General features: G+C 35.1%; 1 protein-coding gene across 1 annotated transcript; it reads left to right on the top strand.

The window, feature by feature from the left end:
* Window positions 1-12,959: 12,959 nt before the first annotated feature.
* On the top strand, window positions 12,960-13,634 carry LOC139489404 (zinc finger MYM-type protein 3-like). The gene has a single exon (XM_071275721.1). The coding sequence runs from the start codon at window positions 12,960-12,962 to the stop codon at window positions 13,632-13,634; it is 675 nt and encodes a 224-aa protein (XP_071131822.1).
* Window positions 13,635-20,088: the final 6,454 nt, after the last annotated feature.

The raw sequence follows: 20,088 nt of genomic DNA, 5'->3' as shown, positions 1-20,088 counted from the left end.
TTTAAATGATCGAGCATTGACTTATGTATCTACAGACATTGATGACAATGAACCGTTAACACCGGCCGATCTACTATATGGTTGTCATATTACATCTGTAACACGAATTGAGATAGAAAATATTGATGGACCTAACGTAATGAACACTTCTGGTGCTTTTGAAAAATCAGGCAGGTCTAGCTATCGCCCTGTGCCCTTTGACCTCCATTTTGGACGAATTTTAGCTGAAAAGTGACAATTTAAGCCCTCCGTAGATATCGAAGATAACATTACTCTGGAAAATCCTTTTCATAAAATCTTTATACATACAAAGTCTATGATTTCGTCGAATTGTATGTACATTGAAAGACCAGGGGGGTCTCACCGTCATTTAAGCGGTCCCCGGTAGGTTTTCACTATACATTTTGGATATCCAACTGTCACTTTGGGCCATCCGTAAACTTAGAAGACAGGAACTGTACTCAAATTCCTTTTAGTCACGTTTGTATCTACATATTACCTAACTTATTGCATAATATTAGGAAGATTGAGAGATCAGGAGGGTCTCAACATTGCACTGTGGCCTTTGTCCTGAAATTTTGACACTTTTTAGCTAAAAAGTGGCAATCTAAGCCCTCCGTAGATATCGAAGATGACATTATTCTGAGAAATCCTTTGGAAACAATCTCTATATATACAAAGTCTATAATTTCGTCGACAATTATGGACATTTAAAGACCAGGGGGTCTCACTCTCATTTATGCGGTCTACGGTAGGTTTTCACTATATATTTTGAATATCCAACTAGCACTTTGAACCCTCCGTAAACATAAAAGACTGCAGGAAGTGTACCCAAATTCCTTTTAGTCACGTTTGTAACTTCATATTAACTAACTGTCTGCATACTATAAGGAAGATTGAGAGACCAGGGTGTCTCCCCATTGCCAACATTAGTTTGACACATAACATTGTTCTAAATGATTTGTTGAATGGTTCTCTTTATTGATTGATAAAATTATAGTTTTCTTTTTTTATTGGTACAAGATAAGTATTCATTTGATGCTAACAGAGAATTGCTCTTAATGTTTCCTTAATATGGCAAAGTTGCCCCTATACTATCAAATTGGAATAACTTCGTGAATTCGTTAATTTCAATGTATGTCAACGTTAAAAGAATACAAGGTCCGTGACCCCCAGTTTTTATAATGAAATTTGAAAGTACATTGACTCAGGAGTCTTTTTTATATGGTCATAATCATAAAATATCTGTTTATAAAAAAGTGTTCGAAATACAAAGAATTTTATACTCCCAGGAATAGATTACCTTAGCTGTAACAAAGCCGTTCGGAATTTTGGGTCATCAATGGTCTTTATTTGACCTTTTTAACTTTTTTTATTAGACCGTCTTTGATGAGACCTTAGTAAATGAAACGCGCGTCTGCTGTACATAATTTTAATCGTGGTATCTATGTAAGAGTTATACACCGAGGGAAAGGTGTATCTGGATAAGAAACCCCGTCGGCCGGAGGCCGGAGGGCTCCGGCCGACGGGGTTTCTTATCCAGATACACCGTATCCCGAAGTGTATAACTGACTTACACCCGATGCTAAACCATATATTTGTTAAGATTGCAAAACACCCGATGCTAAACCATATATTTGTTAAGATTGCAAAATAAGTGAAAAAGAACGGATACTTTTTATCAAACCATGATTAATAAAAAACAAACAAAAAAAGGTTATTCAAAACCCCACTAGTAACCTTCTAATTTTGGCCATTGTTGACCATCTTCATTAAAACTTTGACAATAGTTTACTGAGTAGATATTACAAATGTCTTAACTTTGACCATTGTTGACCATCTTCATTAAAACTTTTACAATAGTTTACTGAGTAGATTTTACAAATGTCAAAGTGTCTGTTTTGAAAATTATGTATCAAATACACGTTCTAACCTTGGCCATAGCTTTTACATAGTTCAAGGTTGACCGTATCATGCATTTTTATATAAAAAAAAACAGCATCACGTTACTTGTATGCAGTTGCCAGTATGGACGGTTATGAGACTGACGATATTTTAAGTCAGGCATTAGATTTGGCAGAAGAGATTGAAGATGATGCTATATTTATTACCCAAAATATTTATCAGTCTAATGAAGGTAATCATAAATGTATTTTGCATGTTTTATATTAAAAAAAAAAATCCCCTCCCCCTTTTCCCAACTTATAAAAAACTTCCACACTGGGGAATATGTGTGTCTGGACTAGATACCCCGACGACTGGACACGCCTTACATAAAAAAAACAGAGTATGTATACGGATTGATAATTTAATCATAGATGCATGATTTGTTTTATTAGTTGTTAGTGGCTTTGAACTAGCAGTCAGATAACTGCGAGTACTCTCAGATCTGTTCCTAGTGTCTTTTGTTTTCGGGATGTACAAGTACCCGGCCACGTTCACTTGTATTTTTGTCCATCTGATGAGTTAAGCCTTTTTCAACTGATTTTTAGAGTTTTTTCTTATGTTGTACTGTTATACCATTGTCCCGGGTTAGGGGGAGGGTTGGGATCCCGCTAACATGTTTAACCCCGCCACATTATTTAAGTATGTGCCTGTCCCAAGTCAGGAGCCTATAATTCAGTGGTTTGTTTATGTGTAACCTATTTGTTTTTCGTTCATTTTTTTATATAAATAATGCCGTTAGTTTTCTCGTTTGAATTGTTTTACATTGTCTTATCGGGGTCTTTTATAGCTGGCTATGCGGTATGGGCTTTGCTCATTGTTGAAGGCCGTACGGTGACCTATAATTGTTAATGTCTGTGTCATTTTAGCCTCTTGTGGACAGTTGTCTCATTGGCAATCATACCACATCTTCTTTTTATACACATGTAAAAATCCACTTTTAAGGGCAGTTACTGGTTTGTTATGGGATTACAAAAACGCCCCCTTTCTGGTAATGACCATCAGGTTGAACAAAACCTTTCAAATTTGCAAATATGACAGGATCTGCTCCTACATACCATTCTGTCATTTCAAATCCAAAACATAACAGACATTTTATAGACAATTTATATTCGTTCCTGTTTAAAAAAAAAAAGGTTCTAAATCAACAGAGCTTTGTAATGTAAATCAAGATACATAATTGGCCGAGTTTTGACGAATGGGTACCATTGGTATCTGTTTTTTTATTTCTAAAATGTCGAAAATTTACACCCTTTTTTAAATAGATAAAACTTGTCCATACATTATTTATTAAATTGCTGTGTATGAAATAATGTCTTTGATTAAGTCCGTTTGGCTATTGTTACAAGTCAATCTTCTCATAATGTTCACCACTGGACGTTAAGCAACCAACAATCAATCTATAAATCATGATGTTCATTTTATAACTCTTTATAATCGTGGCTTTTTCCCCACAGATAACATAGCTGAGGAAGGTTCTGACATCGGTGCATTTCAACTTTTACTTGAGGATGAAAGGGAAGATTTACACTTAGAAGAGGTTGTTCCTAAAGGTATATTTACAGTAAATAATATGTTATGCAGCTTCATAGATCGGACTCAACAATGAAATCATGGACGGATCTAGGGGGTTTGGTTGATTTTATAGGGAATCACTGAAGTATAACTGGAGTGCCCCCCTTTTTTTAGGGCATTCAGCGTCCTCTCCCTTTTTTATGAAAAGATCTGGATCCGCCACTAAAAAGTTTCTAAAGGGCTAATATAATGCATCTTTAATATAATCAAAGACGTATACATGTAACTAACATAACTTATGTACTTCCTTGGTTTAAAGCTTTAATTCATAAATATCAAATAATTTTAGGTATACTCCGATCCTTGATTTCAAGGATAATTAGATTGCATTGAATGTTTAGTGGTTCTATCGTCGAAATCTGTATAATTATGGTGTCCATATACGTGTATATGCTAAAAAGTTATCGGCAACGTTGGGGTACCCCAGTTGCATTCAGTCAAGATCCCCATATTACGCCACCAAATTCTTTCAATCTTGATGACACTCTATTAATTAAGCTATTGTAAACCAATCAATTTATCCACAAAACATCATTCAATCCTTACATATGCCAGTTGTAGTTAAAAAGAAAAAGTTATCTACTATCTACTAAGATTAGTTAAATATGCTCAGAGACCTTAATGAGTAAAATTTAAACCACTGTCTCGTGGTTTTCTTAGTAAAAATACGTTGATGAGATGCACATTTGTGACAAATTAAATCCTATATCATGCACCTACATGTATGTTTATAATTTAAAGCTCATAGAAACAGATGTACATAAATAATTCAAATACGCCAAATCTGCTTAAAAACTTTTTCAACTGATTTTTATACGCCCGTTTACGGGACGGATTATACCGTTGTCCGTCTGTCCGTCAGTCCGTCGGTCTGTCAATCCATCGGTCCGTCCGTCCGTCTGTCCGTCGTCAATATGTCGGACAATAACTCAAAGACGGGGTTCGTGTTGTTTATTCTTTAGTTTTCTATGTTGTGTCATGTGTACTATTGTTTTTCTGTTTGTCTTTTTCATTTTTAGCCATGGCGTTGTCAGTTTGTTTTAGATTTATGAGTTTGACTGTCCCTTTGGTATCTTTCGTCCCTCTTTTTGAACCAATTCGCATATAACTTTGGTGAATTGTTTATATCTGTGACAAAAATGCAGTTTAGGCATAAGACATAGAGTCGATAAGACATAGAGTCGATAAGGCATAGAGTCGATGAATATCCAAAATTGTCAACCCTTAAAAGTTATTTCACTTCGGGCTGCGCCCTCAATGAAATAACCTTCTCGTGTTGACAATTTTGGATATTCACCTCTTCAACGGGCCATAATTGCTTTATTATACCGAACTAACATTGGAAAGGCCTTTCGAACACTTCTTTAGACTTTACACAACAGTCAACACAAACACACAAGCTGAAAATACCTTTACGGCTTTGTGTCCTAGAATTTCTCGAATGTACAACAAAGTTAGAATCTTTTTGTAAAATATTGATGGCCCTGAAAAGGACCGTTTATAAGAGACACGGCTGCTGGCACTCTTTTAATGACCACTGCCTTATTTCCATTTCTCTGGTGGGCTTCCAGTGTAACGTGCACGCTGCCATTTTGTTTATTTACGTCTGTGACGTCATTTTCATGGGAGGTAACTCAAGTACAAATCGACAAACTGAAAAGGTTATTCACCGGTGAATAATAGGGTTATTCACCGCTGGTGCAAATTTTTAGGGTTATTCGTCCTTCCTTGCAATTGAATGAAAAACAACTGAATTATTCCATGTCACGTGATAACGTTTCACCCAATAGAATTGTTTAAAATATATGTAAGGTATAATAATATTTGTAATTTATCGTTGAATTGTTATCCATAATAAATTACCCGTTTGAACAATGCGTTAACGAATAATACATATAAAATCAGTCTTTTATCCTTGGTTGTTATGAGACGCGTTAATTGTTGCTAGGGTGCTCTCTTCGAGGTCCGCGCTCTTGGTATATAAAGACACCGATTCATTGCAAGTCGTTCATTTATTAATTGGCCGTCGACGGATGAATACCAGCCAATAAAGTAGTTTAAAAGGAAAGTTTGTAAACCTAGTTTGAGTTGAAAGCTTGTGGTTTTGAAGCAAGCGGTTTTTGAAGTCTTTACGATTTTTGCAAGCTACCGGGTTGTTCCGATACTGTAATTTCTCTCGGGAATGGTCGCAGTCCCTCGAACAGATAGCTTGTAATAATCTGGTGACTTAGGTGCTCCGGGGACTAGGTGCTTCAAAACTAGTTGTCTCAGGAACTAGGTGCTTCAGAGACTAGTTGTCTCAGAGACTGGGTGTCTCAGAACTAGGTGTTTCAGGAACCTAGGATTTTTGAAGCTTATTCTTAAGTTTAATATAATTATTTGTCAAATCAGTTGGCACCTCGGAGTCAGTAAAAGGATCAAGGATAAATTGAGGTTCTAGTTTTCAGACTACTTTTTGATACAAAGTTATTTGTGTAAATAGTGATATTTCTTTATTAAGTTTCAAAGTTGGTCTTGTAGTTTTAAGTAAAGCCTCCAAGTTGTAGTTGGGTTTTTGAGTTAATTAAAAGATTGATATTGGAGTGTCTCAGATTCTGTGAAAACGGATACGAACATATAGTTCATAAGCCAAACATGTTACAAAATTGGTGGCAGCGGTGGGATCTAAGAAACTTCAGTATTATATGTAAATAATCACATTGTTTTATTGTCATTATTTCCTATTTGTCCTTAATTGCAAGAAGCAACACCCTGTTTTGTAAATACATTGATTGTCAAATTGTTTAATAAAATATATTTGGAAAATTGTTTAATTTATTCTTCAAAATATGTCCCGAACATACAAAGAAGATAAAATGTTGTATGACCCTTACAGTGTCGAAACAAGAAATTTGACCAGGGAGTTAGATAGATTAAACAAGAAAATAGAGTGCTTAAGATCTAAGAGTTTTGAGAATGCCCCAGACTTTTCTCAGTCAACTCCTATCAATCAAGCAACATGGCCAAGACAATCTGACTCTGGATTTCGTACTTCCATTATTCCAGACCCTGACTTTGGTACAGGCAGCAATATACTCCAAAGTTCAAATGTTGGGAAAGGGGCGGCTAAGTCAAAAGTTATGCCACGGCCTGCAATACCTGATAAACATATCCCAGCTTCGATAAAGTTAGCTCCAGAGATGAAAAATTATTCAGACTCTGTTTTCGAGACAAATTTTGTTACTGAAAGGTTAAAGAAAAATTTGCCAAAACCACAAGATAAAGTAGGTGCATATAGGGGAGACAACAAAAGCAAAAATATCATAAAGCCCGCTACGTTTGACGGTCAAGGATCATTGATAGATTACAAGTCTCATTTTGATGCCTGTTCGCGTATAAATGGCTGGACAGAGTCAGAAAAGGGTTTATATTTGGCAGTCTCATTGAGAGGACAGGCCCAGGGGGTACTAGGAAATCTACCCACAGATAAAAGACAAGATTTTAAAGAGCTTGTCATGTCTCTTGAAGAGAGATTTTCGCCTGCCAATCAAACGGAATTGTACCGATCACAATTACGGGAGCGTCGTCAAAAGGCTTCAGAAAGCCTTCCGGAATTAGGTCAGGATATAAGACGCTTAGCGAACCTTTCATATCCAACAGCCCCAAATGACGTTAGGGAAACACTTGCTAAAGAGCAGTTTATAGACGGACTCATGAGTGTAGACATGAGGCTAAGGATAAAACAAGCTAGACCTGCTGACTCGAACGACGCGATTCGACACGCTGTTGAATTTGAAACTTTTAATAAGGCCGAAATTAAGCAAGATAATGGGAAGGGCTATTCAAGGGCTATAACTAGAGACGGGACCAACAGTGACGCTAGCGACAAAACAGTAGAGCTACTTAAAAACATGCAGACAGCTTTGACTGATCTGCAGCAAGAAGTTAGAGCTTTAAAGCAGACTCGGGCGCAATACCAGAATCACAAGAATCGAGGATGTTTCAATTGTGGAAAATTTGGACACTTCAAGAAAGATTGTCCCGATAGTAGTGTGAAAAGAGGACATTCAAACTCCCAAAACCTACCCGAAGTTTCACATGAAAAACAAAACGGTGTAATAGGAGTTAACAAATTAGCAAATGAGGCTGGGATGTTTATAGAGGCTAAGATCAATGGTTGTAAAGCAAAGATGCTTATAGACACAGGGGCAACAGTATCCCTTATTTCAAAAAAGATGTTTGACAGAATGAAATCTCAGGTTCTGTCACCAATGGATGGAGAGATACTGACTGCAAATGGTTCTCCCTTAATTCTGTTTGGGAAAACCATAATTGACATTGACTTAAATGGACATGTTTGTTCAAACATTGCTGTAGTAGCAGACCTAAACGTAGATGGTATATTGGGAATAGACTTTCAAAGAAGCCATAATCGTGTAATAAATATTACTAAAGGTAGCATTTGGGTAAACGGAAGAGAAAATCGTTTACATTTTGAAGGTCAGATAGGCTGCTACAGGGTAGATGTTGCAACAACTATAAAACTGCCTCCTACTAGTGAAGTAATGGTGTCTAGAAACATAAAAAAACCTGTTATACCAAAGCCAGAAGTTGGTATTATAATTATAAATAAATATCAAAAGAAGAGCAAGTTGATATGCTACCAGTGTAACACACGGTATAAAAAGACAGCATATCATAGACGTCATATGACAAGGTGTCACCAGGGTAATGGTGCTGAAAACTTTGAGCTACCAAAAGATCAAGATGAAACACACGACAGTGGAAAAGAGATGTCAGATCTTGTAGAGTTGAAGAACTTGGCCAATAATGACGAAAACAGTCTGATACAAGAAAAAGTTGTTAGAGAGCCCAAAACAGATGTCGAGACTGTTAATAAAATGTGTCTTAAAACGAGGAGCACAATAAGGCCGTCAGGACCAGTGAAATTTGTGGCTCCAAGAAATGAAAAATCACTTGATCTTTTGAAATTTCTCGAAACTGTTAATAGATATATTGGAAATAATAAAGAATTAAAACACACAGTTCAGGAAGAATTTTCTATATTTTGTTGAGTTTTAATTGGTTATTGAGATAGCAATGTTTGGTTGTTGTTTTTTATAAAATGTTATTGTTATTGTAACTGTTGAGGTCTGTTGAAATACACCCAGCAAAGAGAAAAAACATATATAGATATATATGTAGAGTCCGTCGGATGGGGACGTTAAATCCGAGGCCCCATGTACAGGAACATGTCACGCCCTGTGCATGTAAAAGACCCCTCCTGCAGATTTCGTTAAGAGTAGGCTCCTTGGGGCCGCTGCAGAGGCAAAATTTGTTGTGGACATTTTAAACATATTCTTTGGCAGTAACGCTCAACATTACATACGTTATAATAAAAACAAAAGTATGTTAGTCATGCGAGGACGCATGAAATCGGAGGCGTGGGTAATGTGACAAAAATGCAGTTTAGGCATAAGACAATATTTGTAATTTATCGTTGAATTGTTATCCATAATAAATTACCCGTTTGAACAATGCGTTAACGAATAATACATATAAAATCAGTCTTTTATCCTTGGTTGTTATGAGACGCGTTAATTGTTGCTAGGGTGCTCTCTTCGAGGTCCGCGCTCTTGGTATATAAAGACACCGATTCATTGCAAGTCGCTCATTTATTAATTGGCCGTCGACGGATGAACATCGGAAAGTGAATACCAGCCAATAAAGTAGTTTAAAAGGAAAGTTTGTAAACCTAGTTTGAGTTGAAAGCTTGTGGTTTTGAAGCAAGCGGTTTTTGAAGTCTTTACGATTGTTGCAAGCTACCGGGTTGTTCCGATACTGTAATTTCTCTCGGGAATGGTCGCAATCCCTCGAACAGATAGCTTGTAATAATCTGGTGACTTAGGTGCTCCGGGGACTAGGTGCTTCACAACTAGTTGTCTCAGGAACTAGGTGCTTCAGAGACTAGTTGTCTCAGAGACTGGGTGTCTCAGAACTAGGTGTTTCAGGAACGTAGGATTTTTGAAGCTTATTCTTAAGTTTAATATAATTATTTGTCAAATCAGTTGGGACCTCGGAGTCAATAAAAGGATCAAGGATAAATTGAGGTTCTAGTTTTCAGACTACTTTTTGATACAAAGTTATTTGTGTAAATAGTGTTATTTCTTTATTAAGTTTCAAAGTTGGTCTTGTAGTTTTAAGTAAAGCCTCCAAGTTGTAGTTGGGTTTTTGAGTTGATTAAAAGATTGATATTGGAGAGTCTCAGATTCTGTGAAAACGGATACGAACATATAGTTCATAAGCCAAACACGTTACATATCTATGTGTATATCTCTTTCGTTTTTTTATAAATTTTAGATTGTTAGTTTTTGAGTTTTGATGGGTTTTTTTTTCATTAAAAAATGGGATTTTCAAGTTTTAGGACAATAACTCAAAATCACTTTAACTTAAATGCAAGAAGCTTATGTGAATTGTTTATATCTAATGACATGGGGTCCCTTTTGGATTTTTTTATTTTTGTAAATATTAGATTTTATATTTCCGAGTTATAACTGAAAAATACTTCAGCATTTTTCATGAAACTTTGGTTAATTGTTTATATATTATTGACGTAAGCTCCTTTCAATTTTTATAGATTTTACGCTTCGAGTAATGGATTTATTCATAAAAAGGGGGGATTTTCCATTATGAAACTATGGTGACATGTTTTTATATCTGTTAAGATATCCTTCCCACAGTTCGTCATGAATTTCTGATATAACATTGAGAAATTATTGGATTTTTTTCTTTGAAAATGCGACGGGCATATCATGCGCTCGTTGCGCAGCTGTTTATTATAGTTTGTTCTTATGTTGTGCTCGGTTACACCACTGCTCAAGGTTTGTGGAATATATCTTAGAGCGCTCATTATTTGTTCAAACCGCAATGTGATGTATATTTCTGTCCCAAGTCAGTAGCCTTGGTTGTCTTTGGTTCCTGCCTGTCCTGTTTGTTTCTCATAAATTGTTGTGTTATAAGTTAGGCCGTTAGTTTTCTAAAAAGACGTGTTTCATTTTTTCGACAGGTTTCCTAATATGTGGTTGGACATCCTGGTACTCGGTCAAGTAACAGCAGCCTAAAGAATTAGAATCAACATAGTTATAATATGTCAATTGATGGGGGAGCTCATATTGTTTTCCGATAATTATGTCGTAAAATGAAACATTAAACATTAAACAGTTGATTTCCCCCAACAAATGTACTAACTAAAAGCGTGATTTAACTTCTTTATGCTGCTGTTGCTTGACCTAGGATCAGGATGCCCTAACACAGAAGTCGGGGCGTTTTAATTACCGACTTACAATACATATAGAGTATTTTTTGAAGGTCGTATGGTTGAATGAAGTTGCTTACAACCACTTCAATTGAACTTTTGGGGAAAGTTGTCTCAATCGCAATCATACCATTTCTCAGACAGGCTGTTCTGGTCAAAACTATGTTTAAACCATTTTTCCAAAAATTTACACACTGAGAATTAAAAAAAAACACACACTGAGATTAAACAACTTAAAGACACACACTGAGATTAAAAAACTTAGACAAACACTGAGATTTGATAAAGACGCACTGAGATTTGCAAAATGCACACTGAGATTTGAAAACTACACACTGAGATATGAAAACTACACACTGAGATTTGAAAACTACACACTGAAATTTGAAAAACTACACATTGAGATTTGAAAACAACACACTGAGATTTGAAAAAGACACGCTGAGATGAAATAAACAGAAAAACACACACTGCATGAGAATTGAAAATTACACAATGAGATTTGTGCGCACATTTTCTCCTTATATTGATTTTAAACAACTTTGCCTATTTGAAATTCTATGATAAAGAGTTTATTTCTTATGTTTAACGTCAACTGGATCTTAAATTCTTGTATCATTGAAATTAACTGAACACAGGACTAAAAATAACAGTAAACAACAAGGATAATATTCGATTTCAAAATGTTATAGCGATAAACATTGTATATAATATATACTGATCTGTTTATAAACAAATAGGTCACATTGTAAAATTGAGGATGGGGCCGAGGTAGGAGGTTGGTGGTCAAGTGAGAGAATTATTTCAAATTGAAGATGATTGATCGGGTTTTGGACATTTGCCAAGTATATTTTAAAGAAAACATATTTAAAAGTCGTTTTTGAAAGAATAAGGTTAAATTGTTAAATGGTTGAAAATCTTAAGAAAATCATTCCCTGCCAAATACTATTTCCAAGGCCTTATAAAACAAGCAAACAGACCCTTATCTTTTTGTTTTGCTTTTATATTCCTTTATTTATATACTATCAATTTATGACAGTCTTCCAAAAAGCTTGTATTTTTGAAACGGAGAAGCGAACATCTTCACAAAATGTCCAAGCCAGGATGATTAAATAGGGTGTTGAATCTAAAAACAAATGGCATAGGCGCACAGAGGATTTAATTACTACTTTTTGTAAATTACAATTATTGTCCAGAAAATATTTTCATCCATCTCTGTGATCAAAAGTTTGTTTGCGAAATTCGGACAAAGCCCCTTTGCAATCATAGCACAGTACTGACATTTCTAGTTAACTCACTTAGATCTATTACAATTCAATGGCGGATACAGGACTTTAAAAAAAAGTTGGAAATTGGAATCTGAATGCTAAATCCGCGTCTGTATTAAAACATTTTGCCAGCGTTTCAAACTGAGTTTAAATATTGACAACTCGCTTAAAAAAGAATTTATCTATAATAATAACAATTGAAAGACGTATTTAAAAGAAAAATTTAAAATGTGTGGTGCAACTTAAAACAAAAAAAAACCCACGAGAACATAGTTCATGTGGTGATCTCTCGATTTCTTTTATATGTTGCATTTGGTGATTCTGGGATGTCATTGTCCATATCCAATCTTTTTTATATAGTGGCCTAAAATGTAAAAACAAATATACTGTTTGCCTCGTAACACTTGTCCTGGGTCCGTTACTGAATATAAGATAAAGTGCATTTTATTTAATAAAAAAGTTTTCAATAGTAACCTCGTTTTTCAGAAAAAGACAATGTGGATTCTAGATTCAGACCCGTAGAGAACGGCGAAGTTGATGCGCAATCAAAACTATACATACCAGCCAATACAATTAAAAAGGCAAATTGGGCAAAAAACATGTACAATTCATGGCGCCTTGGTGCAATCTTGAACGCAGAAGAAGAAGAACGACTCATTCTACAGAAAGATTTACTTTGTCTTACTGATGCTGAAATAATATCTCTGTTTCCCAAGTTTATAATGTCTGTCAGAAGAAAAGACTGTGGAGAATATAAAAGTGACACAATTTTTTCGATTATAACATCAATTCAAAAGTATTATGAAATTAATGGAAAAAACATTTCGCTTCTTTCGGATATAAAATTCAATAGCATTAAGAATTGCGTCAGCAACACTATGAGAGAAAAAGTACAAAAGGGAATTGGACTTTTCAAAAGACAGGCCCAGGTAATCCCGAAAGAAACGGAAACCATGTTGTGGGAAAAGGGGTTTCTTGGATACGGGGATCCGGAAACCCTATTCCATACAATATTTTGGATTATAGGTATTAATTTTGGTCTTCGGGGTGGTCAAGAACATCGCGACCTCTCCATGGAAAACTTTAGGTTAGAAACAGCAGATAACGGGGAACAAGTTTTAGTTTATAGGGAAACAGTGTCAAAAACATACAGGGGAGGACTGGACCATAGAAACATAAAACCTCACACGGCCAGAGCATTTCAAAATAGGCAGCAACCAGATAGGTGTCCTGTACACATTTTCAATACATACATCAAGAAATTACCATCAGAAAGAGCAAAGGAAGCCTTTTATTTTCAGCCCCTTGCATGCTATAAAGATAAGTCCGTTTGGTTTTCGAAGCAACCAGTCGGGAAAAACAAACTTGAAGTTGTTGTTAAAACTATGATGGGAAAGGCAGGCATAGATGGATTTTACACCAACCATTCTCTTAGGGCAACTACAGCAACTCGTCTATTTAACGCGAACATTCCGGAGCAGCTAATACGGGAGTTAACTGGTCATCGAAGCAACGCTTTGTGGTCATACATCCGACCATCTGAACCACAGTAGCGAAAAGTGTCCGAAATCTTGAAACTGAATGAAGATAGTTGCACCAGTATCGGACCGACCGTGTCAAAACAAGCAACCAACAGCAGCAGCCCTACTGCGGCTAAGCAAGCCACCACAATAAGTGCCGAGTCAGTTCCATCATTTGTTTTCAACAATTCAAACATTAATATCTATTTTAGCAAGTGATGGTGTCTAATGTAAATAATTTAATGAAAATAAAAGTGCTTTAAACGTTATACTATGTTCTTTGAGAAGGTGGCATAAAGGTTTAAAATTTAGATTTCAAGCAAAGGTGTATTTAAACCTATTTTTTTTTATTCCAAATTGATGCTGAAAATTTTTTTTACCATAAGATTTTATATTGAACTATGTTGTTTTTTTAATATGTCACGAGACAATTTGTTATGAACACTTTTCACTATCACTTCAGTTCATTTTATTGGCAAAAAGAAATCTATTGTTATGAATAACAATGAACTGGGCTTTCTGGATGTAGAAGCAGGGGTTTCCAGAAACCCCGCTTATTATACCCTGTGGCCAAAATCCATTGTTATTCATAACAATAGATCTATTCAATTTACACTTGTTTCAGAAACAGAAACTGTGAGGTAGAACAATAGAGATGGGGTGTAGGATTAGTTTATTTACAGAAGTTTTAAAAAAATCAGTCTTGGCAGAATTCAACTCAAAGATCAACGGTGTTTTCTTTTATTGTGCTATTATGCTGTTCAACACGGTTTTGTTTTAATACACATATAGTAAACAATGAAATGGTGAATTGTTTTATGTTTTATGTTTAGAACAGATAATACGTTTTCCTAACATACGTATGATGAGTTTCTAATATATATATACGTTAAATAGGTTCCATTATATTAAATTGCAAAAACAGTAATTAATGGTTTTAACTGGCTTTCAACTAGCTTTCAGTAATTCTCGTAGATGGATTCATTGTATCGTTTGTCTTTTGTCTTTTAAATCCTTTTATTTTAATTCTTCGTGCTGATCTTTACACAGTTTACTATTTTGTTTGCTTTTAAAATATATATAGAAGCTAACATGATCAAAGTCAATAATGATGCAATATAATTTTACTGTGTCACAATTTCATATGTTTGCTTTTGATAATACATGTACTATATATCGTAAAGCACCAGCCTGTACTACAAGATTTATAAATTATTTTTTTGAGTTCGAGTTTAAATGATCGAGTGACAAGTAACGCATAATTTGTGCATTCTATGTTGCAATGATAAAAAACAATACATGTAAGAGTAGAAATACAATGTAGCTATTTGAATATTTCTTTTTCAATTTCAGTTTCAAATCTAGCCAACACGGCAACAGATTTCTACAGGTCATTGGGATAAAAATATCATAGAACTGTTGGATCAGCTCTCATAGTACCAGCTTTCTTCTGATGAACTACCCAGTTTTAACCAGACAATAGCAATGGGAGCAATGGCAGAGATAATAGATGACATTTTACATTGCCAAAAAAAACAACACATCATGACATTCTTTCAAATCTTGATGAAGCTAATTCAGTCAAATATTAATTTCTACTGTGGGAGAGCCTTTTCAATTATAAAGAAATTGACACTGAATTCTGATCAGAACTTGACTGTGTTACATTTGTATTGTGTGCTGTTATCAAATAATGAAACTAAACTTGAAACTGGCAGTTGTTTTGAATATGTGCCTAGTGGTGGTGCTTTAAAAGCAACATAACAGACCACTGTTTAATACAATAAAAGTTCACAGTAGAATATATATTGTTTTTTTTATATTCACAAATTTGTATGAAATTATGAACATTACCACATTTATATTAACAATTCCGAATCCACGTCACGCGTTTTCACACGCTTTTTGACATATCATGTCATGTCATGACATGATTTCCCATTGTCAGAGGTGACATGTATGACTACAACTTCCACTCACTGACTTAAAAGGGTACATTATCTGCCAATCTACGGATGTTATAGTATTGGATGTTATTTTTGACCCACAAAAAGTGCTTTTCATTGATAAAAAGAAAAAAATATGCCACATGTACAAATTCTGTCAATTTAATCTCTGTCTTAAACAACAGTCATGCAAATATTAAAGGTACAATTTATTCCTACTCCATTTCGCAATAAGATTATATGTGGTAAACCACACTGAGCAAAATTCAGCTACTATATCAAAAAGTTTCCTCAAAATCCTGTTCACCTATAAAAAATCACAAAAATCTGAAAACATACCACTACTCCGAAAAGGGGGTTCAGTTACATCTGATTCACCAAACTAATATTGAAGGAACAGTTCTAATAAGCATTCCCATCTGAAACAGTCGACTCCATACCAGCTAACGGAGTCATGAAATATCCACAGATACCTAATATTGAAATATTGAAAAAAACAAGGCATTGAAGAGCTTTCAAACAATATAAACAACCAATTGTCCAGAAAAAGCTGGTTTTTGTTTATACAAAAAGGTAGCCATCGATATAGAAAAGGGTATCATACAGTAGTAGATTCCAAACATATGTTATTCAAAAACAATACGTTTTTTTTTTTTATACATTTGCTTCAATTAAAAGAGATTATTTGCTATCTAAGGATATTAAATATCCTTTTCGGTTTAAATTGATAGATACCTTCACAGCGATTCAAGACATTTAGGGTATATATGTAACTTTACATGAAAATAGTTCAAAGATGGATACCTCCGGTTGACGTATGGTACATCCCGGTACACCTTTTTCAAGTTTATATGTCGCCAAGCCTAATGCAAAACACTAATGGTTTTATCATGTAACAATATTGTTATGATATTGTAATTATTGTATTTATTTATGTTGGCCTAATTTGTGTTGTATGGCCTGATAGTTGTTTACAGAATAATCTTAGAACTGTGCAGTTTAGAAATCACTGGAACAATTACAGAATGATTGGAACTTTCCAGAATGATCCTAATAAAAGATGCGTTATATAAACTTCTACATTTTACTAGAAACTTCCATTGTAACTTTCTAGGATGTTCCAGTATAGATTGTTCTAGAATTTTCCTTGACAATTATATATATGCAGACACTAAAGTTAAACGCACACTCTTGGACTTAGACTTAGACATCAATAGACTTAAGTATTCACAGCAATTTAGATTGAAACTTTAATTCTACAAACAACATCATACTGGATTGTGGCCGTAGTAGTGAACATAATATTCAGATTGGATTCCGAAAGATATCCGGATGCAGATACAGATAAAAGATTGGACTCATATTTTGACAGTTAAGTTGACAGTAATATTTGTGTAATACTTCTTGTAAACGTTTGTATAATAAATATTGTTAAATTTTATTATTGATTTGTGTCTTTTGTTGGCTACAATTGAAAGGCGATTTCTGGCCGTAACAGAAATTGGGGGCTCGTCCGGGATAACGAAAATATCTTATTCAAAATTTATTCAGTATTTTTATTATAACTAGCCAACAAAATTCTACAACATGGCATTTGATGCCGGTAAATTTTTGAAAACGCCAGACCTGGAGAGTTTTGATAAAGAAAGACGAATTAGTGTTGCTTGCTAAACATCTGCAATTAGTTTTTAAAGTATCTATGAGAAAACAAATTATAAAAAGATTGGTTATAGACAAATTAGTTGACGCAGAAATTTAAGGTGAAGAGGCTCTTGAACTTAAGGTTGAACATGTTGATGCCTTTAAATTAAAACAGCTTGAATTAGAAGATGAATTTAAATTAAAACAAGCAGAACTGGAAATGAAGGAAAGATTAGAAATGGAAAAAAAAGAAAAAGAAGATGAATTTAAACTAAAAGAACTGGAAATGAAGGAAAGGTTGGAGATGGAGAAAAAACAAGATGAACTTAAGTTAAAACAGGCAGAACTTGAAATGAGGGAAAATGAAAACTGAAATGGTCAAAGAAGAAAGCAACATTAAAGTCCAGTCGAAATCAGAAAATTTTGATGCAGCAAAAAATATACGTTTGGTTCCCAAGTTTTGTGAAAAAACAGTTGATAAATATTTTCCACAGTTTGAGAAAATTGCTAATAATTTGAAATGGCCAATGTCGTATTGGACTACGATGCTACAAAGTGTTTTAGAGGGTAAGGCCGCTGAAATATACTCCGCACTTCCATCAGAAAAAAAGTTCCGATTATGACACGCTAAAACAGGAAGTTTTGAAAGCTTATGAGCTAGTACCAGAAGCATATAGACAGAAATTTAGATCTTATAAAAAGTTTGATTCACAAACCTATGTGGAATTTGCTCGGGAAAAAGAAGATTTATTTTCTAAATGGCTTACTTCTAAGATAACAATTTTGATAACCTAAGACAATTGATGTTATTAGAAGAGTTTAAACAATGTGTTCATTTAGACTTAAAAACACATTTAGACGACCAAACTGTTGGGACAATACATGATGCAGCTGTAATTTCAGATAATTATACCCTTTCACATAAAAGAAGTTTCAAGGGTCAAAATGTTAATACTTCAAGTGGAAATTACAAAAATCAAAGCACTGAGCGTACTGATAGTAAGCCTGTTGCACAGAATAAGAGTCAGTCCAGTTATAATATGTCTAGTCCATAATTTGATACTTTTGAGAAGAAGTCACTGATTTGTGCTTATTGTAAGAAAAATTAAGATTTTACGGGACACTGGAGCTTCTCAGTCTTTATTGTTAGAAGGTGTGTTGCCTTTGTCCGAGAAGACTTCTGTTGGTGCCTCCGTTTTGTTACAAGGTGTAGAGTTAGGTTGTATAGATGTTCCTCTCCATCGTATTTATCTGAAGTCAGATTTGATCACTGGACCAGTTATTGTGGGTGTTCGTCCTAATCTCCCTGTTGAGGGTGTTACATTATTGCTAGGAAATGATCTAGCTAGGAACAAAGTTGTTGCTGAACCAATTGTTACCAGTGAACCAGTGGTGGATGTTAAATTACCTGAAGATGATGCTGAATTGTATCCAGCTTGTGTTGTCACTAGGGCGATGGCTAGAAAATAACAAGATGAGGATTTGCAAGAAAACCAGTTTGATTACATGGACCTTTCTGACACTTTCCTAGCCGACATTGAAGGTCCTGGTAGCTCGGAAAAGGCCCTAATAAGACCACCTAATGTTAACAAGAATGTAATTATGCCATGGCCAGACGTAAACAGCCATTCATTAAACAGAAAGAACTTTTTGGAAGAACAAAATGAAGACCCTGAGGTTCTTCAACTCCGCAAAAGGGCTCAACCACAGGAGGAAGCAGACAAAGTGGCTGAATGCTATTTCCATCAAGACGGCATTTTAATGAGGAAGTGGAGGCCTCCTGATGCTACCCCAGAGGAGGAATGGAGAGTTGTATACCAAGGGGTGGTGCCTAAAGTTTATAGGCAAGAAATTATTGGTCTTGCCCATGACACCCCCTTGGCTGGACACTTAGGTATAAGGAAGACTTGCCTTAAGATCTTGCAGCATTTCTACTGGCCAAGACTTAGAAATGATGTTGCAGAATACTGCAAATCATGTCATATATGCCAGGTTATTGGTAAGCCTAATCAGAAAATACCACCAGCACCACTTTTGCCTATTCCAGCCTTTGACGAACCTTTCAGCAGAGTTCTGATTGACTGCGTTGGACCTTTACCAAAGACCAAAACTGGAAATGCGCATTTATTGACAATCATGTGTACATCCACTCGCTTTCCTGAGGCTATTCCGCTAAGAAATATCAAGACACCTACTATTGTCAAAGCACTTATCAAATTTTTCACATTAGTAGGACTTCCTAAGTTTATACAGTCCGACCAGGGATCAAATTTCATGTCAGGTTTATTTCAGCAAGTCGTGTACCAGTTAGGGATTGCTCAGTATAGATCAAGTGCGTACCATCCTGAATCTCAAGGTGCCTTAGAACGTTTTCATCAAACATTGAAGAACATTATTAAAACTTTTTGTCTTCAATTTGACAGAGACTGGGATGATGGAGTTCACTTTCTACTTTTTGCAGTCCGAGAGGCTGTTCAAGAATCCCTTGGATTTAGTCCCTTTGAGTTGGTATTTGGCCATACTGTAACGGGACCGTTAAAATTGATTAAGGAAAAGTGGCTTACTGAACATACTGACTTGAATCTTTTAGACTATGTATCTAGATTTAAAGAAAAATTGTATGCTACTTGTCAAATTGCTCAGAAAAACTTAAAAAATGTACAGAGCAAGATGAAAATTTGGTATGATAAAGATGCCAGGGATAGAGTCTTTAAGCCTGGTGATAAGGTACTTGTATTTTTGCCAGTCCCTGGACATCCTTTACAAGCTAAATATTGTGGTCCTTATACAATAGACAGTAAAATCAATGATTTGAATTATATTGTAAAAACTCTAGGTCGGCGTAAACAAAACAGAGTGTGTCATATTAATATGTTAAAACCATATTTTGAGCGTACTAA

This window comes from Mytilus edulis, chromosome 9, assembly GCF_963676685.1.
Source record: "Mytilus edulis chromosome 9, xbMytEdul2.2, whole genome shotgun sequence".
NCBI classification, from domain to species: domain Eukaryota; kingdom Metazoa; phylum Mollusca; class Bivalvia; order Mytilida; family Mytilidae; genus Mytilus; species Mytilus edulis.
Note: the sequence above shows the minus strand (reverse complement) of the source record. Positions and strands in the feature narration are given on the sequence as shown.